Below are 27,143 nucleotides of genomic sequence, written 5' to 3' on the forward strand. Positions count from 1 at the left end.
TATTTATAATGCAGGGCTCTAGTATTTGATGGCAACAATTCAAAAAGTGAAACGCAATTTTATATTCGACGGTGCAAAATACCAAAACGAAAATAATACCCTTCTGGGCAAATTACCCCTTTGTGCTAAAAAGTGCATTTTATCTTTATGTGTGATTTGTTTTCACGATTCAGTTTATTATTTATACTATGTTCTGCCGAGAGGAAACACAACGGCGCTTGAAAATAGAATTATTCTATTTCGAGCAGTAGTAACACATTTCTTTTAGATTTGAGAGTGTTTCTATAGGCAATATAATACTCATAGATGGAGAACTTTTATCTTCCCAACCATATTTGTAATTCCAAAAAATATATGGTTCATCAGTCTAGAGGATGGCGAAAAGCACTTTGATATATGTTTAATCTCCAGCTCACGTTGAATTTAAGAATTTTTATTTTGTTATTTATTATTGCACATGAAACAGTAAAATCTGGTTTTAATTTTTAATTTTGTTCGTTTCAACTATGTTGAAATCTTTGCAGTTGTACTCATCGCTTTTAAAAGGCAACGGAATAACTCTGCGTAAGTCATTAGCATTAAAAGAAATTTCATTTGAGATAGTTTGACAATTTATGAAAATTATTGATGGTATTTTACACCTTTTCCTCTGCATCAGTTATTAAATAGAATAAATTTTATGTTGAATATGTTAAAATTTGAAATTTGAAAAGAATAAATTTTATGTTGAATATGTTAAAATTTGAAGAAATACTATTTAATTGCATAAAATTTTCTTTAAAATAAGCGGCAATGTAAGGATAAAATACTTTCTAATTGTATGAACGTGATTTATATTCAAATTGTATGATAAGTTCAGATTTAAAATTAATAAATTGCAATAAATAGGTTTCCTGTCTGCACCTCGGTTTAAACATCTGTTAGAATTGCTGTTACATTTGTTTGTTGCATTTGAGTATACACTGTGGAGTTAAGAAGTAGTATAATGAGTTTCCTTCTTACCTCAACGGTATACACGGGGCAACAATCAACTCACATGCGCGAACCACACACGTGTTTTAGCATGTGTGGATTTAAAAGCTGTATAGTTAAATAATATATATAAGTCAGAAAAATATAAATACTGACCGTATAGACTTTTATTTTTTTAGCAGCGGAGGTGCAATACGACTCCTTTTTTGTATTTGTGTCCGAATCACTTTTCAAATTGCTGCCACAAAATGTTATTGCGAGGTATTGTTTAAAAAAAATTAAATAATGAAGAATCTATGTGTATGTGTGTATGCACCTTGCATTACGAGAAACCGAATTTTTCATGCACGTAATCTTCCACCCAAGCACGGGACCTCCAAGTCCGAGTTTTTAATTTCAATTTATTACATATTTTGTACAAATTAAAATTTGTTTAACAAACTCAGCAATTTGAAAACGAAATTCAGCTGCACTATTCTAAATAGAAAAGGTATAGGCAGATGTGAAAGCTAATTTAAAGATCTTTTTTATTAACATATTCCACATATAAGGATCTTCAGATTTAATAATATATCAGTTTTTTTTTTTTTTTTTTTTTTTTTTTTTTTTTTTTTTTCAAATCCTTTTGGATTATTACAAGGTTTTGAGGAACTGACTGACTTCTGTTTGAGCACTTCAGATAATAGGAAGGAGATAACTTGTGGACAGAAATGAGGATAAATTTCTGTTAGCATGTCATAAATATGGAATCTCTATATTTAATCGCAAATAGCGCATTTGCGATTTTATCTATATTTAATCGCAAATAGCGCATTTGCGATTTTATCTATATTTAATCGCAAATAGCGCAATATTTAATATGTTAGCTTTCCGACTAACATAAAATTTGTGCCTTTTGAAAGTCTCTATTTTAAACTATTTCAATTACGTATTAACACATAAAACTTTATTTAATATAGTAATACCTACAAAAATAAACATAAAATATAAAGAAGAAAAAAAGTTAAAAAAAAAAAAAATCTGAAATGTTTCAGATTTTAAATTACGTCCAAAGGGGCGTTTTTTAACATTTTGTGTGTTACCTTTCTTTATTAAATATCATGTTCCTCGCACTTAAACCATAAGATCCAGTGCAACAGCAATATCGCAAAATAGTTTTAAAACGAGCATATCTTTAGAATTTCCGATACAGAGACTCACGCGCTGGAGATAAAAATGTTTTTTCTGCACAACGTTGCCATTGCTCGCTTTGAAATCCTTCAGTTTGTTAATCAAAAATTCGTCAAAGTTTTAAAAAATAGGAAATCGATCATAAAACAAATTTCAAATTTCAAATTTGGTCTTCCACATGCTCATATTCGTTGGAGGATTACGTTATTCAAAATTCGATGGCTCTATGTACCGTTGTTTTATCACAATACGAGAAATATACATACATTTATGCAGATTTTTCATTATTTAATTTCTTCAAATATAATGCAGGACTCTAACATTTTGTGGCAACAGTTTGAAAAGTGAACCGACATTTATGAGTCCGACGCAAAATGCCAAAACGAAACTAATAGTCCTTCGGGATTCAAATCGCTTTGGACTAAAAAAATCTGAAAAATTTCACATTTTAAATTACATCCAAAAGGGCTTTTTTTAACATTTTGCTGTGTTACCTTTATTTATTAAATATCATGTTTTTTGCACTTAAACCATAAAATTCAGTTCAATAGCAATGTCGCAAAATAATTTTAAAATGAGCCTATCTTTTAAAATTTCCGATACACAGCTGGACAAAAAGGTTTTTCCCCGTAGAGTTTTGCAATTGCTCTCTTTAAAATCCTTGAGTTTGTTAATCAAAAATTCGTTAGTTTTACAGAATATGAAATCGATAATAACACAAATTCCAAATTTCAAATTTGGTCATCCACATGCCTATAGTCGTAGTAGGATTACGTCATTCAGAATTCGATGGCTCTATGTACCGTTGCTTTATCACAATGCGAGAAATATACATACATTTGTGTAGATTTTTTATTATTTAATTTCATCAAATATAATGCAGAACTCTAACATTTGGTGGCAACAGTTTGAAAAGTGAAGCGGACATTTATAGTGATTCAACGCAATATCGCAAAACTGAAACAATAGTCCTTCAGGGACAAAGCCCCTTTGGACTAAAAAAATCAGCTTGAGAATTTGTGTGTTCTTGAGGAGAGTACTGTAGTAATAAAATGGAAATGTTAGTTGTTGCCAATTCTGAAATATTAATGCTAAAAAAATGAAAAATGCTTTCAACTTAAAAAATTTGATGCAGTCACAGTGTGCAGAAAGCATAATTGTGGCATGTCGTTACAAAATATAGGGAAAATACTGATAAATGCTCTTTCAGATTGCCTAACAAAATATTAAATGTCGTTTTTAGAAAATTACTGTTTGCGAAAACTGTTGAGTATTTTCTTAAAGATGTTTTATTATGTGCAACAGTTGACTTTTTCTAATAAGGTAAATATGTTGTTATAAGCAAAGAAAACATAAGAAACGTCTTTTTCATTTTGAAACATTGCTTTTAAATGAAACCATTTTTTTTTACCATTTTAATATTTGCTTTTGCCACAGAAAGCGCATATTTTTTCTAAAACTGATTTATACTCATTTATTACCGATATTAAGATACTGTAATAATTTGGTATTCTTGATTCTTGTGTTCGAAGGGACTTGTTGTTTTCCAATAACATTCGGGTCAGTTTCGCTGGAAAAATCTTGAGACTTTTTTTTGGAGATCCAATGAAATAGCTCTGTTTGGGACACCATTTTCTCGCCTTATTAAGTTTCTACAAGTCATCTTTTTTCCTTTTTAATGCTTATTAATATTTTTCTTTGTTGATATTTTGTAAAGTATAATTTAGGATAGCTAAAAGGAGGACCTAATTGTTAGATGATTCTGCATTCCGGTACTTTCAGATTAACAAATGCCAACTATAAGTCCCTATGAAGACAAAAGAGTAACTCCGAACTAAGTGAACTGACATTTAATTAGCGCTCTAAAATTAAGAGTAAACTATCACAACTTCTAATTTATCTGATAATGTCGAAACATTTATGGCCATAGCTTATTGAAATTAATATGCTTTTCATCAATGCATGCTATTGTTTGTATTATTCATTTTTTGACTTTCTAAACATCATATTTATTTATGGAAGCATGTTTACATTGTGTTTTAAAAATAATATTTGGAAAAGGTGATCATTGTTAGCTTCAACTTAAGGTGCTCTATCCAGAGAATTAATTCTTCATAACTTCTGGTAGACGTCGGATCGTCGCTGTTGAAGTGCTTCTGGAACAGTGGCTCCAAAGTGTTATACGGTTCGAAGTCTTTTTCCATGCATGTTTCCTTTTAAGTTATTTTAGAGCAAAATTCTGCAATCGTTAAAGCAAGCTGACTAACGTGTCGATCATTTAAAATTCGAAAATCACGAAATTATGCGAGTACCAAGATTTTTCTTAAGAAAACATTCTTCTTAAAAATGTCGAAATCGTTATTAGATCCTATGCGCGTACCAAATATTAAAGAAATTGCTGTGAGCTCTTGCGACCATTATCTAAATCTTCAAAGAACATTAAAACATTTTCGTTTTTTTTTGCTTGGTGGTAAATTCTTCTATCACCAAATCTCTAATTGTAAGCTATACAATCCATAAAAATCAAAAGAAAAAAATGCAGTACAAGAAAAAAGCTACTTACTGTTTGAACCATAATACTAAGGATTCACCATTGTGATTACCACATTGTTGCAATGTTAATCAAATCGTCCTAATCGTAATTCTCATGATTTCTGAGAGCTTTTCTCGTGATCACGAAACACTGCGAATATGTGATACTGAAAACCAGTTATTTTGAGATAAATACTTTGTCACCTTGTGACGATTAGTAGCCATTCAAAACATTTTAAACTTTCGAAATCTCTCCTTCGAATTTTTAATGCCCCCAACGTTTTAATTAATTTAATGTAATAATTAGTTAATCTAATGTAGTAATTAAGTCTCGAATTTTGGCTAAGAAATTCAACCTAAACAAACATATTTTGTCAAAGCAATAAATGTAACTTTTTTAATACACATAATAGTGTCCCTTCTAACTAGAAATCTGTATAGTCTTGTGTTTTTATATTTTTACTTCACGACATTTTACGTTATGTAACACTATTAAAACTCGCTCCTCCTACTAACTTTTATATTCTTTATTATTCATTTTAGAGAATCATTTGGTTCCGAATAAAAAGTGCATCAATTTTTGACTAAAAAATCTGCTTTTAAGAAATATTCAGTTTTAATTTAATTAAGCAGTAACCAAAAAAATTGCATATTATTATTATGATTCAAATGTTAATATTATCAGTTGGATTTATTATGAATTAAATATATTTCAATTTATCAATTTTACACGGTATTAAGAAACAAAATTTATATTAGAAAATGTGTATATACATTTTAAATTGTCTGATTTGCTATGCAGTTATAATTTTAAAACTAAATCAAACATACTATGAAACATTGCATCGAATGAAAAGTCGGTCTGCATGAGCTATAATTCCGTGATAACTTAGAGTAACATGACGTAACGGCTCAACTGGAAGAAGAATTTCTACCATACAGATTGCTGCATCGGATGGCTTAAGCGAAACTTAGAGCAACTGAAATCTGGTTCGGCTTAACTGAAACCCCCCGATATACCGTATTTCCTGAAGCATTTCTCTCCCTTTTTTTGAAAAAATTGTATTGATCTCAAATCGTCAGGACAAAATAATGCGAGCTTTTTAATTTCCAACATAACAAATGAAAAGTAGTTATAGATAAACCGCTGGTAACTATCACAATATTATTTCTTTAAAAGAAAAACCTACATTCCAATAAAAACTACATGGTAGTATCAACATTACAATATCTGACGGATATTGAGCAGATATCTGACAGTCGTTGAGAGCTGCAACATAAATAAGAGAAGTAAGGGGAAATCACACGTTTCGGAAGTTTCTTATGTGTAAAAACGCCTGCCACTTGCTGTTAACTTAACGAAGAATCTCCACAAGATATATTTCAGATAATAAATTCAAGGGAAAATAAAGTGGATGAAACGCTAATACTAAAATAGAAATATAAATTAAAAACACTAAAAAAAAAAAAAAAAAAAAAAAAAAAAAAAAATCTGAAATGTTTCAGATTTTAAATTACGTCCAAAGGGGCGTTTTTTTAACGTTTTGAGTGTTACCTTTATTTATTAAATATCATGTTCTTTGCACTTAAACCATAAAATTCAGTTCAAGAGCAATATCGCAAAATAATGTTAAATTAAGCATATCTTTAGAATTTCCGATATACACAGTCTCGCGATCTGGAGATAAAAGTATTTTTTTTTATATATAACGTTGCCATTTATCGCTTTTAAAGCATTGAGTTTGTAAATCAAAAATTCGTTAAAGTTTTACAAAATATAAAATCTATAATAAAACAAATTCCAAATTTGGGATTTCAGATGCCCATATTCGCAGTAGGATTTCGTCATTCAAAATTCGATGGCTCTATGTACCATTGTTTTATCACAATGCGTGAAATAGACAATCATTTATGCAGATTTTTCATTATTTAATTTCTTCAAATATAATGCAGGACTCTAACATTTTGTGGCAACAGTTTGAAAAGTGAACCGACGTTTATGAGTCCGACGCAAAATCGCAAAACGAAAACAATAGTCCTTCAGGGACAAAGCCCCTTTGGACTAATAAAAAAATAAAATAGTCAAGGGAGTATAATTTAACATTAACCTAGTTCTTAGGGGGGAACTATGTATATTAGAAGAACGAGAAAATTAGCGAATATTTTTAAAAAATTCAGAACCATGCGCTAAAGCTAGGTGAAAAAAATATGGTAATATTTTTTACGCTTCATGTGTCACGGTTTACGGTTCATGCTTTACGGACATGTGTTAATATTTTTTATAGTTTACGGTCATGTTACTTGCTTTGGATTCGGTTTTTGATGGTGGACCCTGTATTATAAATCCAAGACTTTAGATGATTTGAACTAAACTACTGAAAAGAGATTTGTAAAAATGAATAAATGTAAATGAATTTAAATATTATACAGTACGTAAGATCGGCTTAAAAATAGACATTTTTTGCAATCGATATAGTTTACACTCAGTGTTTATGTCGAATTGTTTCCAATCATTTTCCCTCAGTTTTTATTTAAGTCTCATATGAAAGTTATAAATAAATTGAAATTTTATTCTGTGATATCTGTTTATTTTCTTCCATAACAGACAACACTTTTTTTCTCTTGCTAGAGTCATATTCTTTTAAAATTCTAGTTAACTAGAAAAAAGCCTTCATATCTTTCAGTTGTTATTTTATTTAATGTTCTTTTTACCATGGCTGTGGATTCGGTAGGGAAAATGACCGACTCCGGCTATGACTCTGACTCCTGGAATTTTAATGACTCCGACTCCTTCATATATATGTAAACATATAAACATGGGTACAGCTTATTTTTTAGTATAAGAGAAGTAGTAGATGCTACAGATAAAAATTGATGCATAGCAAATTTTTTATATTAATTAGCATTTATTATGAAATGGATAAACTGGCATTGGTAATTTCTAAGAAACAGTAAAACTTCGGCAAGATCTTCTTTGTTAGAGGACCATAGATCCAATTTGATAAACTTCAGAATTGAGAACTTTCCACACTGACTTGAGTAGGAAGAAGAGCTGTTACTCTTACGGCTACTTCCTAAACTTTTCAGGTTAGATTTTTGTAAGTTCTAAAGAGGTGTCTTGCAAGAGCAATCATATTTATCTATTTCTTCAAAGGTCGTGTATAAACCTTGTTTGTATTTTTTCATTTTTATATCTAAAGGCTCTTGGTTCTTTATTTTCATTCGCTTTGCCTTAGCCTTTTCAATATTATCCAAATATTTCTCAAAATCTAATTCATCAGTGGAAGAAGATGATAGAGACTCGGTTGCAATATCTGCAGTTCGACTGTCCTGATTTGAATACTCCAGTTGTCCTGAGAATAATTTCATTCTTAATGAAAGCTCATAGCTGGCTTTCTTTACCTTTTTAATTTGTTTGTCATCCAACAAAATTCGGCGTTTTGGATCTACATATATTGAACCCAGTGCGATCTTACTGTCTAGCAAACTAGTTTCTCTTTTCTTCATTTGATTTCTTCTGCAATAAACCCTCCATTCCATCCAAAGAACAAACATCGCATTCTTCCAGTCTTGCCTCATGTTAATTCCTCAGATTGTAGCTTTTTGGTGGCTATATATGGTATAGAAAGAAGAGTTTCCAATTCTGCAAGATCATTCCTCAGTCTTTCTGTTAGTGAAACATTAAGGTTATCTACATCTTCTAACATTCTCGTCTCCTGTTAATTCTTCAGATTGTAGCTTTTTTGTGGCTATATATGGTGTTGAAAACCACAATATATTTCTGCATATGTAAGCCTTAAAATATTGCTCTAGTAAAATGAGTATTTTTTATTAGTACCTAAATATCACGAGGATATACAGCAGATAAAAAAAAATTAGATTTGTCGCTACTATGGAAATAATGTAGAAAATTAAACTGGGGCATTCGTTTCAAAGTATTTATTTTAAATATATTATAAATACTGAATTTTCTTCATGTAAAAACTTATTAAATTTTGCTATTCAACTGCTCAGTCATTTTTAATAAAACATAAAGGTACATACATTTGATTATATTGGTATAAATTTAGAGAAACAAATTTTTATGCATGGCTGATGATTATACCTTATAAACTATAATCCAAAATTTCGTATTATTGACCCTTCTATTTATTGGAACAACAAATTAGGTTCTTTTATAAACGATCAGCCGGAAACGATACTCCACTTAAAACTCAGTGTTATTTCAAACATACAGTTGGCGGAAGGTCATGTGTTTTTCACGTCAGAATATTTTATTTTTAAAACTTTAGTTAATTTTTCACTGGTGTGTCTTTAAAGTAGCGAGTACAAGTAGAACTTAAGATTTCCTACTTTCTGAACTGATGGGGTGCCAATGCATCAATCCAGACATTGGTGTGCTTCCAGTGTTGACAAGAGCCGATGTGAGGAATGCCTTTATTTCCGTATAAGGTTGTCGAAGAATCTTTGATTTCTCAGATGGTATAGTATCAGACTTATCATAACTCCTTTCCCGTATATGCATAACATCCAAACGATTTGGCGTTTGAATTATTTATATTAGAGGCAGCTTTTTTGGTATGGTGGTTAGGAAACTAGCTACCATAGTATTAGGCTCGAGTTTGAATCTGGAACAAGGCATGAATGCTTCTAAGTGTATAGTATCTTTGCGGCATGGAGACACTCAAAGTACTGTGCAGCCGAGAATCTTTTGAGAGGTGATGTAATGAGAGAAGGGGTGGAAGACCCTCACATTGTTGTCCTCTCTCAAAACTGGTATGGAGCTTCCATTTTTTCATGGGTGTAATTAAAAAGTTTAATTCCCTTTGTTATGCACCTTGGACAACCTTCTTGACGATGAGACCGCTAAATACATAACAGAATTCAGCAATTGTCGAAGAATGCTTGACTAGCAAAGTATCTGATCATTGGAGGGGAAAAAAGTCAAACGTAATGTCTTTATTAATTTACCGTCTGCCATCAGCGCAATTCTGAGAAGAAACATTTAAATAAATTGAGCATTGAAGAAGGAAACTTCTGTGTTTTGATTGCTTAAATAACAAAAAGAATAATTGTAACTGAGTATAAAGAGCTTGATAATTATTCATCTGATTCATTATTCATCATGATGAAGTGTTACTTTATTGGAGAGGTATTTTCTGGCGACTGAGAAAGAAAAAAAATAGTGGAAATGCTCGCATTTCCACTATTTACTAAAGGGTAATTTTACTCCTATATAAAAAAGTTGAAAACAAAATAAGACATAATATGCAGAATATAAAGGGAATATTGCTTGGGTAGGTACTTCTGTATATGTAAATTCGTATACGCCATATTGTAGTTGAAAATAAAGTTTCAAATTTATTATTTTTATAGTTTCTTTTTATAAAAATAATGATTAATTACGAATAAAATTTTATTTCTAAAAATGTTTCTTCCTTTCTCTCGATGACAATTAAAATATCCTTTCCTGGGTTGTTAATGTGTTCATACTAGCATAATCTGTATATATTATTTAAATGCAAAGTGTCTGTTTGGTTTACATACAAATTTAGGCCAGAGCTTCTTATTTTGTTTATTTATAAAATAAACAAAATTAAAGTTTATTCACGTATATACAGAAGTTCTATTTTACATGTGGTACAGTGTGCAGTTTGTACATCTATGGTTCTTGAGTCTTCGTCATCATTAAAGCACTATAACATACCATATGACGACTAGTTGTGCATTTCTAAACAAAAAAGTGTCCATAAGTTGGTAAATTTACCACCATCCTCCACTGGCAGCATATCCACCTCCGCCATAGATTCCTCCTCCGAATCCTCCAGCGCCATATGAGTATCCTCCTGGTCCATAAGCTGGAATGAATCCACTTCCCTGGTGCTTGTAGTAGTCATCTCCGAAGTGTCCTCCACCGAATTCATGATGTCGATTTAATCTGAAAAGGCCAAATGCAAAAGAAATCTTAAGCATTGTATAAGTATTAATCACCAACATTATCTTTCTGTTTCACCGATATCAGCCATCAATGGAAATTAATGAGTATCTTGGACAAACTACCACATAATCAGAAGTATCATTAAAACTAGGGCTGCATTACATGACACCAGGTTCTGTTTGAAAGTCAATGAAAGATACACGTCTATATAACTGTAAATCCTCTAACCGGTTGAAAGGTCAAGGGTCAGGAACTGACAGCAAGGACATATCTTGTTTAAGACTGTCTGCCACAAGAACACCTCTCGGCAAAATGTCTACAGCTGTTTCTTTCTCGTAGAAGCGACATTTAAACTATTTTCATAGGCGTGTTTTGAAGAAATGCTTTTAAGTTTGCTATCATATTGTATATAATGAATCTTTTTTTTTTTTTTTTCTTTTTTGATTTCTGCCTTAAGTAACGTTGCTATTTTGCCTTTTCCATGGCCAATATTTCTCAAAAACAAAGTAACAGTAAAAACTTTACCTAACTCACCCCTAGTTTAAATGCATAAGATCTGTTACTACAGTGACTTCCGCCGTTTGGAATAATGCAGAGAATAGTTCTTATGTTCGATAGACAGTACTGTGATTAATTTACTATACGAAAAATTTTGAAACGTTTTCCTGTTATTTGTGCAGAATGAGTGCACATGGATTTTCGCGAATCATGAAAATGCGTCATACTGAAGTTTTAGCAAGAAATCTCACCGTGATATCCAGGTCAAATGGTACAACCCCAAAGCCCGAAATTACTGAATTTAAATCAAAGCTGTATTACTAACTTACTGTATAAATAAAACTGAACCTGATATATATAGTTTTTTTGTTAAATAAGCAGTCAAAATAGATTCTTCAGCAAATTTCTTTGGAATCGTAAGCGGCCAAATAAATAATGGATGAATTAATTCTAGTTTGAATTTAAGCAGCGTGTTTGTCATAATAATCAAAATTGCTAATCATAGACTTTTTTTGAGTAAACGAGAATACTAGTTGGAATTGAAGATCTGGAGATAATTATTTTGACTGGCTATAAGTTCTAGATACAAAAGCAATTAGTTTTAAAATTATTTTCCAGCTAATACTATACTCATCTTTTCTACTCTTTCGATACAATGCAGAGCTGCATCAGTTTAATAAAATAAATTTTAAAATTTCCAGGAAATTGTTCTAAATTGTTCTTTAGTATGACGATCTTTCAATTCTCTTACCTTTGTAAGACATTTGATGGAAGAGGCTATGGCTTCGATGGAACTGGTTTGAATTCTGGGTAATGTCTGGATGTTTATTAGCGTAGTGTTTTAAAATTAAACTATACTTGCTTTTCATCTTTCTGTGATTAGATGATTCTCCTTTTCCCACCTACAAGAATTCTAAACTCTAAGAGCACAGATTAGAGATAAAATTTAATTAAAAGTTTTATCCAAAACTACAGTCTTGTAGAAACTATAATTTAGAAAAACTGCTCATTGCTAGAGTCTTAGAAATTCAAACTTTTAAATAAGTGTAACACAGTAGATTACTTACATTACCTCATTAGCTCGTATTCAGCTCTTGCGGTTTTCATCCCAGCTCTCTAACAAATAAAATAGCACTCAGAAAATCCCAGATCGGCACAGCTCTTTCTTGAAACTTCAAATTCACGTTTCCATTAATTTAATCTCAACCTAATTTTTTCTAAAAGTGGCTGACGAAAAGAAGTAGAACGTAAAGGAAGGAATTAGCTTAAGAATTAACGCATTAGGTAAAATAAACTATTCTCATGCAATTACAGATTTAATGACGAACTTTACTGAGATTATTATGGAAATAGTAATGCCTTAACTAGCAAATTTTTGTCTTATAGTTGCTTTTAAACTTACACCGCCAACAAATATTACAAAAATTTGCTCACTTGTTAGGTACATTTTCTAAAGGTGTGGGATTCAGGTAAAGCGGCTTTACTGGCGGGTTACCACGGCTCTTTCCCAAAATTACCAATTCCGTTGCTCAGCTTAATTTCATACTGATGATTTTCGACGAAAGAAAAAGAAGGTATGGAAAATAATTAACATAATATTATGGTAGTTGAAATAAATTGTACAGTGATTTTGTTGATTTGTCTGATCAAGAGGTTCAAGAAGTCTGACTAATGGTACATACACTCCTCTGCTTCGTCTGTATAATTCAATGCAGATTTTTCCTTTTGAAACCTAGTGATATTTCAAATGTCTTCAGAAATAAAAAAGAAAATCACTATTAGTGACTTTGTTACGATTGGATACTCATCTGTTGGAGCGTAGTACCTACTCCAAATTTCTGAAGTATTAAATATTGCTATTTTCTTTTGGATCTGAGAACTTTACGGAAGAATGCTTTGCATGGACATTTCTTATCTTTTAGGGAAATAAATATATAAATTATTCTAGCTAGGAAACTGGAAAAAATTCCTGTATGTAATGAATTCGTGAAATCGTTGTACTTTAATCAGCGTTATAATGGGCTTAAAACAATAGGAATACATTGTGTAGTTAGTGCAAAGCTAGCCGCCTTTTAATCAAGTTGCTCAGTGTCGAAGATTTTCAGAGTTGTTTAAATTCCTTATAGTGCTAGAGAGATCAGGATCTGAAGGCTAGAAAACATCTTTTTATCTTCAGAACTGTGTTGAATTTCCTCAAGTATCTAAAATGTTGGGTTTTCAATCATTTTATTATAAAGCTACAGATTAGTTCTTGTGTTCTCCTTCTACAGAAAGTTCACTTGTTCATTAACAGGAAAACTTGTTCTCAGATTACTGTTTTATCGAAAAGGAAATATTTGAGAGATTTAAGTGTTTTGCTATATTTTTGACACAATTAATTTCATCTGGATAAGATAGACACTTAAATTTAGTGTGGTTAATTCTGTTATCTTTCATTCAGCCTGAACGTATCTTAACTTATATTTCATAAATATTCGCATCTATTCAACATTCATTTTAAAGGAAAAATGTAGGTGTGGTCGGTTGCAAGTTTGAATTCCACACGCACTAGGAATTCGACTTCAGAAGATAGATACCTCCATTGTGATGTGAATACCACTTTTTTATTTTTGCATTTCTTCACAATCTTTAATTTTTCAGCAGCGCCGGAGATGACAGCTAAGTATAACATATAACTATCTAACTCAGATCTATCGTGCAACTATCCTTATAACTGGCAAAAAAACTTTTTGCCGTTTTATTCTTTTTCATCGTGTGACTACCCACTCGTGGCAGCTGGAAACAGTTTTATAAACATTGATAAATGGATACTAAAGAGTCATAATTTATCAAACGTGGTTATAATTTCTCACATTAAATGAAAAATGCAGCAAACTATGATAAATTTCACTGGTTACAATGGAATAAGAGATGGATATAAAATGAATACTTAAAACTAAATAAGAGGCTGAAGGTAGAAACTTTAGCTGATTATATTTATTTATTTATTATTATTTTTGCAAAAGCTAGTTATTTTACATTCCTGGTTCCTGTTAATTCTAAATTTTCTGATTTAGATCATTGGCTTTGGATGGTAGTTTTTAGAAACTGTTCAACGAATTCGTTCGTTAGTCTTCACCTGCTTTGCCATATTCAGAAATACCATTCAGATGACGTTTAAAATGAATTGGCATAAAAAAACTCGCAAGGTTGAAATTAGGCAACAGTTAGCTATTAAGTTACAAGAAGACTGCAATTAAAAATATGGCAAAGCACTCAAGACAACTTTTCCAAAAGGGAAGGATATCTTCATGTAGGATGTTTTAGGGGATTCCTCATATTCTTCTCACACATTGGGGAAACCAAAAGTTGTAAGAACTAGGTGCAATTGTGAAATGTATTGTTCATGTGCCGAAAGAGTAATTAGATGGTAACATGAGAAACAAGGGGATACCAAAATTTAGTTTATGTTTTCTTGACAACTCATATCAGTGTCTAAGGTTGTAAAATCTGTAAACAGATTCCGTTAAATTTTCCAAGCACTGTGTTCAATTGCCAATTCCACTGCAACCGAAATTAATCCCAAGCTTTATTACTGAACTGATATTATTTTATTCTAATTTTAGTTTAGTGGTTATAAACTATAATCACCAGTAAATATTTCAGTAGTTTCCATTTTTCTCAAGATTCCTTGACACTTGCTATCATTCAAGCAATGGTCAATCAACAAATTCGAAAAGTTCTGATGGTCTGGCTTGTTTTCGTATTCCAATGATAAAGTAAGCTGAACGCTTAGAGTATGCTTCCAATATTTGCTCCAACTATAAGGTATTTCTCCCGCTTTCCTAGCGTGCCTTCGTGGTGTAGTGGTTCTGCACGCTGGGCCGGTATTCCAGAGGTCCGTGGTTCGATTCCCGGCGAAGGCGTTTGCTAATTTTTCATTCTGTCTGCTTCCAAAAATACCTAATGTCTCTACACAACTGACATCATACATTCGAGTTCTAATCAATATCCATTTATTTACAACTTATGAACAGAAAATTCCTTGCTTTGTCTATTTTGCTAACGACCGCGTAACCTAGGCTTTCCTAATAAAAGTTGGAAACAGATTTTGGTCCGTTGCAGTCTCTAGCAAGTACTGCCTTTCTGTAAATTCAGGATCCCTACTGATTTGCTAGAAAAAGCCCTAATCGCCTAAGTTAACAAAATCGTTTTTCCAAAATACTGATCGTGTGTAATTAGTTATTGTTTTGGAGATTTGCAGTGATGATTATTCGTTGCTCAATGAGATTTTGACTAAGGCTCAATTGCTTAAGATTAAATTTAATTGTTTGATTCTTAATAATTAAGCTTAATAGATATAAGCATAAAAGCTTAGTTTAAGGTAAGTAACGTTGTTTAAAAACTAGCCAGAATAATTAGAGAAAAAATACATTTTTTTCGTACTAAGTTTTCCAGCTAAAGACCAATAAAATTTAGCTGCATAGGGTTAGGTATAGAATCATCAACTTTTAAAGCTTCATTGTAAATGTTGATAATTTTTTGTGTTGATTATTGAAAGCTGTTTTCCTTTACTCATTTTTGGTTCATAAGGTAATGTAAAGAGACACATAAAAGTATTAATTATTAAATTTACTGAAATTACTAAATTTTGCAGTCGTTGGTTTGGATTTACCTAATGGGGATAGGAACAGGAAGTGGTAGAACTCTTGGAAGTGCCCTGGATCCCAAGGCACCTAAGACGAGACCGGCTTTCAGAAGTTTCTTGAATTTTCCAGCTTCCACTTCGAGCATTAGATTCAGAACCAAAAGGATGGTCAGAGACAGAGCAACTTGCTTAGTAATGGATTTCATGTCGATTCTTTTACACCAGATTTTGATTTTGCCGGTATTTTACCTGAAAAATAAAATTTATATTTGAAAAACTACATAGTAAGCTGGAAATAATTTTTACCCCTTCCCCCCAAAAAAATGCTGAACTACAGAAAACTTCAATGTTGATTTTGCACTCTTCAGCAATCTGAAGAAACATGAAAGGAAGGATATATACTCTCAGTTCAAGACTTTGCCGATAGTGCTTGATTTAAAGGGCCTCGAGCATCAGCTGTGACAATAATGAATTTCGCCCTACACCATAGAAATTTTAATAGCGGGTTTTAAAGGCATGATATCTGAAGATATTGCATTTAAATTCTCTTACCAAATTCTCGAAATTTGTGTTGTTCTTACCAGCAATCTTCAGATCATAACATAATCCTGATAATTCAGACCAGAACATATATTTTAGATAAGGTCCAAGAATTCATTGTGGCCAAAAATAGGGAGTTTGTTGTTTGTAGATTCCTTGGGTACCTCAGGCGAGACACTATGGATTTGCCTTCCTTTCTGGCAAATTTGATGAAGAAAACCTCCAACCAAGGGTGTTCAGTTGCCAACCTTTTCAGAGGACTTTCTATTTGACAGTATCTTGAGGTTCCCCATTGAGAAAAGAAGAGAGAGATCTTTGGAACTGGAACCCGAAGCTATGGCAACTGTCTCTCCTATCACCATGCGTAAAGGCAGCGTTCTCTAAATCTTTTGCTATGTGTGTTATGAATACTACGTAACAGACTGAGCTTTATACATGGTATACTGAAAATACAATTAAACGTTGCAATATGTTATGGATAAAGAGTTACAATTTTAAGATAACAATGAAGAATTGGCTTTTCTCTCAAATTGTCTGGAGCTAACACTAGTATGGGGCATTCATAAGTTCAGTATCAAAATTCACTGACAGCTGAAAAATTATTTAATATTTTAATCACATTTTATAACATAAATGTGTTTAGTTTTTAAAAGTTTCCTTTAATGGATTTTATTACAAGGATTGCGTTGCCTTTAGTCAAATTTTAATCCAGCAGACTTTGTGTCGGTCCCCAAATTGTACCTTTAAATTTGAACTATCGTGTATACTGAATGCCTCAAGTCTTCTGGCATAAGTTTCATTATCTTTTGCAATGTTACGGCAGTCGCAAGTCGTATTTCCAAGCTGTCACTCGGATGTAAGTCAATAAAAGATATGTGAAGCAATAAAGGCGTTAAGCTACACATTAACAGAGTGACCTCATTGCAAAAGCTCTTTTGTTGCTCAACAGCGAAGAGGCCTCAAATGGTGAAATGCTATTAAACACAAACTCTTGTTTGGTAGGTGACGTAAGTGAAAAATGGTTTGGCAATGTACTTGCTTTTTCGGGTTACTAGAAATTATCCATAACACCTAGAAATGTTACACTTTTGCTTGAATCGAATGACAACAAGCCCTAGGTAGGTTTCCTCTTTGACAAGGAAATTCTACATAATTCGTTTGGTTATCTGCTAAAGATCCGTTGAGAAGATTCGTTAAATATTTTGCGAAATCTTAATACATATATGATCAAAGAATTAATTTAAATTTTATGTTGAGATAAATTCTGATAGTTTTTAATGTAAATAATGAAGATAAACAGATGCACGTAGTTTTTCTCTAGACATTGTGCTCGAGAATATTGTTACGAGAAATCTAGAGTTATTTTATTTCGCGAATTTTCATTCTTTAATTATTAGAATTCTTGATTCTTAATAAAAGTTCTTAGAAATCTCGAAAATTAGGAATATGTCCTCTCATTTGAAAAATATGGTTTTTCCCAAATTTGTAAATAGCTTTCCTACCAAATTGTGCGAGTAAACTATTGCTTCTTGATAAGGAAATAATTCTATTATATAAAATGAAGTATCAGAAAAATATTGAACGAGTTAGAAATAAAAAATCCCGTTTCAGAGTATTTTTGTTGGATGATTAATTTTGATCTAAGTTCATTGAAATCAGTGACACCAATTTAAGTAGTAATTTCTTTAAAATACAAAAATTTTATTTCATTCGTCTGCTGAATGGAGTCTGACTTAGTACCAACCATTCTGAAGTATGATGAAGACTCTGTTAAAGAAAAGAATACAATTTCACAGCTTGAATTTTATACAGTTATCGATGCTACAATGCTTAAATTGCTTTAGAGTTCATTATGACTATGGAATTTCATTTTTGATGAAGATGATATTGTACAAGCAAGGAATAATCTTCCGTGAAAGCAATTTTATATCCAGAGTTAAACATTTATGATTTTACTAAATTTTCTACTCGCAAAATAATTTTTTTTTGCAAAATTAATAGGAGTGAAAAAATATAATGTGGATTTAACCGATCCCTCAAAGCGAGTTGAAATTGATATAAAATCCTTTCAAGTTTTGAAATTAAATATCCCGGTCAATTTTTTTCTTAGAGTCAAACTTCTAGTACTTTTTATTTTTTCATAAGGGATATAAAACTTTTCCGGATATAAATATAGAAAGCGGGAGACCGCGTTAAAAGTTAGATTTCGTTATCTGCATTTATTTTAAATATATCTTACTGATAATTTTGAGGAAAATTCTACATATTGTAATGCATGAAGATACTCCTGACGCCATATTTTATGTACCTTGGGGCAGAATTGCTTGTTTTGTTTTAATAATACCTCCAACTGATGTGGTATCAATGTTATATAAATGTAGATGAATAAAAATAATTTCATTTTTGTTAACAATTTTTTTTTTTAAATTGAGAAGTCTTTTTTTATAATTAATGTCAGTATTTCTTTGTTTAATCAAGTATAACCAGGTACAACGCCCACGGTTAGCTCAAAATCTCGGTTAATCCGAGGACAATTAAAACACAGTGAAGTATATTATACCACATTATAAGAAAAATATTCTAAATCCTGTTATTAACTGATGAAAATGCTGTTAACAATATGCTTATAGTTTCAAGCAGTTTAATCTAAAGGATAAATTCATTTGATTACGCAAATTAAATTGATATTAAAAAAGAATACAACGTAAATAAGGGAAGCTTGATCATATTAAAAAAATGATGAAACAAAGTTTTAAATAAAGTTAAAGAATAGAAGAGAAGTATTATTTAAGAAATTGAACAATGTCACTGAGGTCAAATTAGCGTGAAAACGTCGGTTAGAATATTTTGCATTTTGGTAGATTTCATCTGGTATCATCTAGTATCTTTATTCTTACTCCACGCATTTATATTTTCTTTTTTGCATTTGCTGTAGATGGTTTTGACGGTAATTTCCCATCGTTTCCTAGTAAACAAACTCATTTTCTTTTTAAATCGGAAAAGGACTATTTGTCTCGAAACGCGATTTCGCGTTATTTCACTTTAATGGGTTGTTTCACTTTTCTTTCGAGTTTGCTGCTATTGGGAAAATACACGATACTATTTGTTTATATTTAATCCGTCTGTTATCAATTAAAAAACTAAACTATTTAAAAGTAACAGTTGCAGTTCATAAGAATATTTTTTTTTACTTTTTTTATCTGATTGATTTCAATAAAAATGCATTTAATTCATGATACATCTAATTAAAAACATTAAATATTTTCATACAATCAAGTTACATATTTTGTCACCTTTTTAAATATACAGAAGTTATATAATGCCCATGTTAGTCTAGATGCATACTCATCTAATATCCTATACAATGTTTCGCTATTCCACATAGGCCATTTTTATCGATTATCTCTACTGATAAAACATATTAGCCTTTACAGAGCACTTTTGGACCATTTCGTTCAAATCTGAACGTTCCAGATTATTGTTTCCATTATTTATTTATTATTTTGTGAGCTCTTGCGCAAGAGAGTATAACTTTTAAATAATTATATTAAGGAAGGTTTAATTTCTATTAAATAAATTAAATTTTTATTTTGAAGGATATTTCTATCAAATATAGCATATATCTGTATAGCCGTGAATAAACGCGGTCACATTAAGCGGCGTCTATTGTACCATTATTTTATTTGTTTATTCATTTATTTTTATTTTGGGCGTTATAGACTCCATCTCTCGCGTGCCCTCTTTATCTCTCTTTTATAAAAATCGCGATCTTCCTTATCACAAATTTTTATAAAAGCTGATACATCTATAGAAATTTCCTGTGAAACTTTCTAAGTGCCCATCTACAGAAATACTTTTTTTATATTCAAAAGAAATTTTCTAAAGCATTCACATAATGGTATTCTATACAAATCTTCAAATTTTCCAATCTTTAATCAAAGTAACCGCTTATTTTTTTTATGCAATACGAAACAACAAAATTAACACATTTTATTCATCAGTGTGGAATCATTTTTGAAAAGAAATTTTTGTCTTTTCATCTCTAGCTTAAGTTTTTTAGTTTCCAAATTTATATAGCATTTTGTACAATTTTTTTGTATATACATAATAGAAAAATTAAATCTTGTAGAATTGCTAATCAATTTTAATCATAGAATTGGTTAAAATACTAAATTTATGCTGTTAACTACAAAATTTTAATTCTTGAAATAAAGTATTATATATATTCCTCTGATAAGAGAAACGTTTTTTAATTTTTATTAAACTTAATTTGTATTTAAAACGTATTTTTTATTTAAATATTTTTAAAAATCGAAAGGATATTGACATTTTTATTAAAGCCAAACCGTACCTCTACCGAAGCTCTCTGAGTCGTAAGTCATTTCAAAACTTAGATTAAGACATTCTATTTAAAAATTAAAATTTCCCGAATTTTTATAATCCCAAAAGAAATTGTTGATTATTTGATAATGTTTTTAAGTACTCAAAAGCTCCTATATTACATTTTCGGATAGAAAATTAAAGCAAGAAAACGACTTCAGAATTCTTTAGAATTATGATCACGTTTTTGGATCTGATAATTTCTTTAGAATTTTATTAGTTGACTATTTAATCTCCTACGTATACATCTATATAGAATATATAGAATATATAGATATATTCTATATATATTTATATAGAATCTCCATACATAACTTTATAGAAGCTATATCTAAAATTTAACAGAATCCTATCAAAAATCTCTGATATAATTTATAAAAAGTTGGACCAAAATTCTAAAGTATTTAAGAAGCCTTAACATCAGATTTTTTAGAATATTCTATAAGAAGTTTTGTTAGACAATACCATAATGCCACATTATTCTCACCACTGTAAGTGAGTTACAGATTTCTTTAGCGAGCAAAAATCCTTTGATGGTCTTTTTTCTTCTGACAGTTTGATATTTAAAAAATTCATATTAGCAGTCTGGTCACGTTCGAAAGCTGAACAAAAGCTGAGCTTACCTCATATAACTCTGCCTGCAGACGACCTTTCTTTTGATTAACTTTCAATCGCTTTTGATCGACTTTAAATAAGATTATAGACCGAGTTCCAACCCTACTGTCTTCTGTGGAATTTCTTGCCTACTTCTACTACTTTCTGTTTCGTTTCCGTAGTTACTAATCTACTTGATTATGCTTCTCGCTTTCAGTTGTCGAGTCAGAAAGAAAAATAAAAAAAGGGAAAAATAATTCTAGGCCATCACCAGATTATTATATCATCCTATTCGCTGTAACGCACCAGCGATAATTATTTCTTACGAGTTTTTGACAACATTGTTAACATATTTTCTAAAATAAGCACAATTTCTGTGTTTTCGCGTATTATTTGGCAAAGTTAATAGCAATGTTTGCATGCTTTAATTAATGAATTATTCGAATATTTTGCTAAATTAATAACGGATTGATGTTGACTCTTGGTTCCTTTTAGCAAATCGTTCTAGAATTCAGTCGTCTGTTTCCTGTTTGGCGTATCCTCTTTTTATTCCTGAAGCGGAAGTGATACTTACCTGGCCATTTATTATTTCTTTTTTTTTTTTTATCTGTTTCGTAACCTTCAAACTGCAAAGAAAATGATCTCAATTCAGTTTTCTTGGATATTTTTTATTACTGCTGTATAATTTTGCGGTTAATTCAGCCCACTTGTTATGCTGTATGAAATTTTTTTCTCTAGTTGTGTTAAAGAATTTTTTTCATAGCTTTATTTTAATCTCAAACACGTGCAGTAATGCACGTGCAATTGTGTTTTTCATGACGAAACTCATTCTGAAATTTCAATTTTTTTCTTTCAGCATCAGAAAGAACCTCTCAAATCGTATATTAGTTTACATTTCGTTTAGATGATGTTCGAGCTCGTAATTAGAGTCGTAAACTAAAGCCAGAGTTACTACCAATTCACAAATGCAAGAGCTTTCAATAATCTTGTAATCTCTATTATTAAAAATGTAGAATTTGTGAGTATGTGAGTTCGTCCCACAAAGCAGCGATGGATAGACACAGAGCTACGAAATTTGGAACATTTAATGAGATAACTGAAACTCTCGGAAATTATTGTTTGCATCATCGAATAGAGTGGATAGGAAAAAAAAAGTTAATTGTAATTTATACCGAATTTTTAAAGTTATTTACTGAATTTAGCCGTTTTATGCATCCATTATTTTAAAATTTTTAACATAAAAAATGTATCTATATTAAAGTTTTGAAATTTGCTTACATTATAAAACAAATTATTCGCCGTCTTTAAAAACAAGAATGTTAAAAAAAAAAAAAAAAAAAAAAAAAAAAAAAGGAAAATTTATCAATTAGGCGACTTTTTAGATTCTTTACAGTCTGCTGCAATATGATTTTTAAGTAAATGGACATTTCGCGTTCATCCTTGTGCATTACATTATATGCCTCAAAAACACGATTTTTAAAATATGATGTCATTATACGTCACACATTTTTCTTCTGTATAGATTTCTCTAACATCGAATTTAATTACTTATTTATTTATTTAGCCCTCCTTGCTAGAAAGAATTATTTGTAATAAAATATGCTTTTTACAAAAATCTCATGCCATTTCATATGTGATATAGCTTTTTCTTTCTTTTTTGTTTCAAAGACTAGTTGTTTCAACGGCCAATCGTATACAATTTCGTTTAAAAAAGAAAAAATTATATTATGATTTTAATGAATCCAGCTAATGTAATTTCACGAGTCCAGCTAGTAATTAATAATACTTGAAATGAATCTGCGTTTATTGTTTTTAAATCGCTTAGTTTGTTAATTAATAAGAGAATAAATTTGGGAGAAAAATATTTTACACAAATTAATATTACAAATATCTTACACTTTTCCGAACGACAGCGGACTACTGCTATAAAATCTTTTTTTAGTTGAGGCAATCGTAGCAAACTTCTTTTAGACCAATGTTCCTCAACTGTATTTACTCCAAGGATCGGTAAAATATTTCGGTACTTTCTCGCGGACCGGTATGTTTAATAATTCGACTCATTAGCACAATTTTTGGACAGATAGCTAGATATTTCGCGGACCGTCGTTTGAGAAACACTGTTTTAGACCACTTAGTTTGTTGATTAAATTCGAAAGATAAATACATTGCATTTTGCTTAGTGGCATCACACTTCTTTTATAAAGCAGTTTTCTGATTAAATTTGAAATCTTACATTTTTTGGCAGAGTGACAATACATCATTTTTTAATCGCCGAGTTTTTAACCGAGTATTCTTTAAATTCGCGCAAAATGTGAAATAAATAAAAAACAAATTTGAAATTTAAAATTCTGTCTTAAAGATGCACACGTTCAGGTGGTGGACTTTTTGTGTTCAAAATTTGGTATCTGTTAGGTGCTGTCTCTTTTCCACAATGCGAATAACACACATGCATTCAGATTTCTTCATTATTAATCTCTACGTATAAAAGAAAGAGTCTGTGTGTCTTACGTTCGTGCTGCGGGTAATCTAATAGACCCAGGGCTACGAAATTTGGTATATAGGTGCACCTAGACAAGAGCCAGTGCACCTTCGAAGCGAGTTTTACAAAATTCGAATCAGATTTTTTTATTTTATCTTTTCGATTTTATCGCATCATTTTGAATAGTTTCATTTTTTTAGAAATGTGGTTTTGGCAACAGTTTTTCATTCAGTTGTATACTGGACTGCTGACTGTTGAAAATCAGCACTGTTGCCACTTGGAAAAATTAGGGCGATAGTTCTGTGCAGTTTTTAAATTTAATGCTTCTCTTGGATACTGGACGTTTGTCGAGAGACGGCAACGGTAAGTTGGTTAATTTATTTATTAGGATAATTAATATTTATATTAAGGGATATTGCTTATTCCATTGTAGTTTTGTTATATGTAATATATTTATTTTTTAAATTTGTGGTGGTTTTTTTTTTTTTTTTTTTTTTTTTTTGGTCCAAATAGGCTTTGTCTCTGAAGGACTATTGTTTTCATTTTGTGATTTTGCGTTAGTTCACTATAAATGTCCGTTTCACTTTTCAAACTGTTACCACAAAATGTTAGAGTCCTAAATTATATTTGAAGAAATTAAATAATGAAAAATCTTCATAAATGTATGCATATTTCTCGCATTGGGGTAAAACAACGGTACATAGAGCCATCGAATTTTGAATGACGTAATCCTACTGCGAATATGGGAATGTGGAAGCCCAAATTTGAAATTTGGAATTTGTTTTATTATCGATTTCCTATTTTGTAAAACTTTTAACTAATTTTTGATTAACAAACTTAAGGATTTCAAAGCGAGCAATGGCTTTGAAATCCTTAAGTTCTTTACTTGTACAGAAAAGAAATTTTATCTCCGGCGCTCGAGACTGTAACGGAAATTTTAAAGATATGCTCATTTTAAAACTATCTTGCGATATAGCTGTTGAACTGAATTTTATGGTTTAAGCGAGAAGAACGTGATATTTAATAAATAAATGTAACACACAAAATGTTAAAAAAAACCCCTTTGGACGTAATTTAAAATATGAAACATTTCGGATTTTCTTTTTTTTTATTCCTTTTTGTAGATTTGTGTAAATTTTTCTCAACATTTCATTTTAAAAGTGGGGCCCAAGAGCGGCCGAGCGGTAAAGTCGCTGAACACTGGTAGTTTGGTCCGAGGCTCGAATCCTGCGAACGGGCTGGCTACATGGGCGTTTTCGTGGTTTTGCCCATGTGTAACGTGTATACGAACCAGTTTCCCTTAGAAAGTCCTCTTAAGCAGATAGCCCTCGAGGCTTTGCCATATCACATACATTTTTAAAAGTTGATTTTCTTAATTTTATTGTACTCAACATTATTATACATTGAACATTATTATACATTGTTGAGTAATGTATACAACATACTCAATATTACTCAACATTATATTCTTTTTTTTTTTTGTCAAAATTTGAACATTAAAATGTGTATCCATCATAAAGATTTTGAATTTTCACAAAAAAGTATTATTAATTAGACGTTTTTCTATATTTTTTAACTAGATGTTTGCGAGGCTAGCTTTTGGTCTGGCATGCGTAATTTGCCAGACCGAATGAGAATGTATTCAAGGGCTGGCCTCCTAAGCGGGTAGTATCATTTTGTTAATCAAAGTAATATACTTAATCACTTAAAGGCAGCTCGAATCATTTATTATCATTTGATGGATATATTTGTATAGAAATTAACAAAAATTACTTATTTTTCGTAATTTAAAATGACTAATAAAAGTTCATAAAAACTTTTACTGGATTAAAGCCGATTTTGAAAATAATTCGTCCAACAAAAAAATAAATATTTGTTATTTGCTATAAATGGATGTTTCGGGGTAATTTCAATTTCTGTTCAATTTCTGAACACTGAAGAAGTAGAAAATATTCGAAAAAGTTAAATACTCAAAATTAATTGAGATGTAACTATTCAGTGACACTGCAGAGATAAGGTTTATGACCATACAGTACAAAAACCCATTAGTGAAAGGGACTTAACATGAGTATCTCATCATAACATTCATATTTTCAGTGGGATTTGAAAGTAATGAAACTCTGCAAAGGTAAAGGTGAACATTTCGATGAACCAGACTTAACTCTTTGAGGGGCAGGAAAAGGTAATTAACTTTTTCAGCAAAACTCTTGTTTTGTTTACTGTATGAGGTGTTACAATGAAATTATTTGCGACAATGACACATATGTTGTCCAAGACATGCGGAAAAAATGATCTCTTCTAGTGGTTAGTGTCAGTGACCATTGCCCACAGAACACATCCCTACAAATCAGTCTCATGGAAACAGTTTTTCTTTTTCAAGCAGAGTGCAATTTTGCATGTGCTGCATTCCCACCCTGTTCTTACAGGCCTTTTTCTTGGTTCGATGGCTGGTGCTTATTTTCTTGAAGACGAATTACTGCATCAACTACTGGTTTATGTTTCTTGATTGCCATCTAGTGAGCTACAAGGGAACTTCAGAAACGTTAGTCTTGAAAACCACTCACACGAGTGAGTAAGACGTTCAGTAGAAAAGATGGTTACTGTAGGTAACCACCGCCCTTCAAGATGTTAAAATGTCTTATGACCAGAACTGCCTTTGAATGGATAAAGGTGTGGGTTGTTTTTGTGAATGAACTGTCGTGAAATAGTGTCATCAACAGTTTCGATGTTGTAGTGCATATAAAACGGCGCTGTGAAATTGTCTTGAAAATAAAACGCAACTTAACAAAATTATCATGTAAAAATGTGAAGAAATGAGCAGTTCTTTTTTTTTACCGTGTGATTGATCAAAGGATGCATATAAATTACACACTGTGCATTAGACACTTCAAATATGGAATGGGTTAAAGTTATGTAAATTTACTTTCTTGCTATCTGATCTGGCAGAGGTGACGCAGAATGCTAGATGATTCTTATTTATGTAGGGGAAATGTGGGAGAATGAAATTTGCTGTTCAGTATATTTGAATATGAAAGGAAGTTCAGCTCATTCTTTATTTTGTAAGAAATTTTCACCCTTCTTACTGCATACCTTCGGGCGCTATTGGACGAAGACATCGCTCCTCTTGAGTAGGTAGTCCTCGAATTCTTTTCCATGATCAAATGAACCAAACCAAACTGACTGAGAAACGGAAGGTCTGGAATTAGAATCTTGGCGAAGGCATCAATAATTTTTCCTGCATCTTGTTCTAAATTACAAGTGCTACCCGAACTGAAACATTGTGAATAATAACTCGTCACCACAGGATTTAACAACTGAGTCCCCTCCTCTCCCCTCACCTTTTAATTGGGGAGAAGATAAGGAATTTTCCCCCTTCTTCCCGGTAATTGGAAGAACGTACCGCAAATCCAGCA

General features: G+C 31.3%; 2 protein-coding genes across 7 annotated transcripts in view; one reads left to right on the top strand and one right to left on the bottom strand.

Moving 5' to 3' along the window:
* The window catches only part of LOC118181347 (rho GTPase-activating protein 18-like), a 488,818-nt gene that overhangs the window by 202,433 nt on the left and 259,242 nt on the right, over positions 1 to 27,143 (top strand). The gene's annotated exons all lie outside the window — the stretch shown is intronic.
* Positions 10,238 to 21,432, bottom strand: LOC118181405 (uncharacterized). Its single transcript, XM_035350535.1, has 3 exons — positions 21,281 to 21,432; positions 15,765 to 15,986; positions 10,238 to 10,612 (listed from the first exon to the last, which is right to left on the bottom strand). Exons 2-3 carry the CDS (start codon positions 15,941 to 15,943, stop codon positions 10,438 to 10,440), a joined length of 354 nt encoding a protein of 117 aa, XP_035206426.1. The 5' UTR covers positions 15,944 to 15,986; positions 21,281 to 21,432; the 3' UTR covers positions 10,238 to 10,437.

The sequence above is a fragment of the Stegodyphus dumicola genome, chromosome 9, assembly GCF_044657685.1.
Source record: "Stegodyphus dumicola isolate Sdum_Otavi_A_Nest chromosome 9, ASM4465768v1".
NCBI classification, from domain to species: domain Eukaryota; kingdom Metazoa; phylum Arthropoda; class Arachnida; order Araneae; family Eresidae; genus Stegodyphus; species Stegodyphus dumicola.

What these genes read in the sequence shown, in the direction of transcription:
- LOC118181405 (XM_035350535.1), bottom strand. Translation starts at nt 15,943, where the DNA reads ATGAAATCCATTACTAAGCAAGTTGCTCTGTCTCTGACCATCCTTTTG. An exon ending in CCTGTTCCTATCCCCATTAG is followed by an intron (nt 10,613 to 15,764) that starts GTAAATCCAAAC and finishes TGGCCTTTTCAG; the next exon opens with ATTAAATCGACATCATGAAT.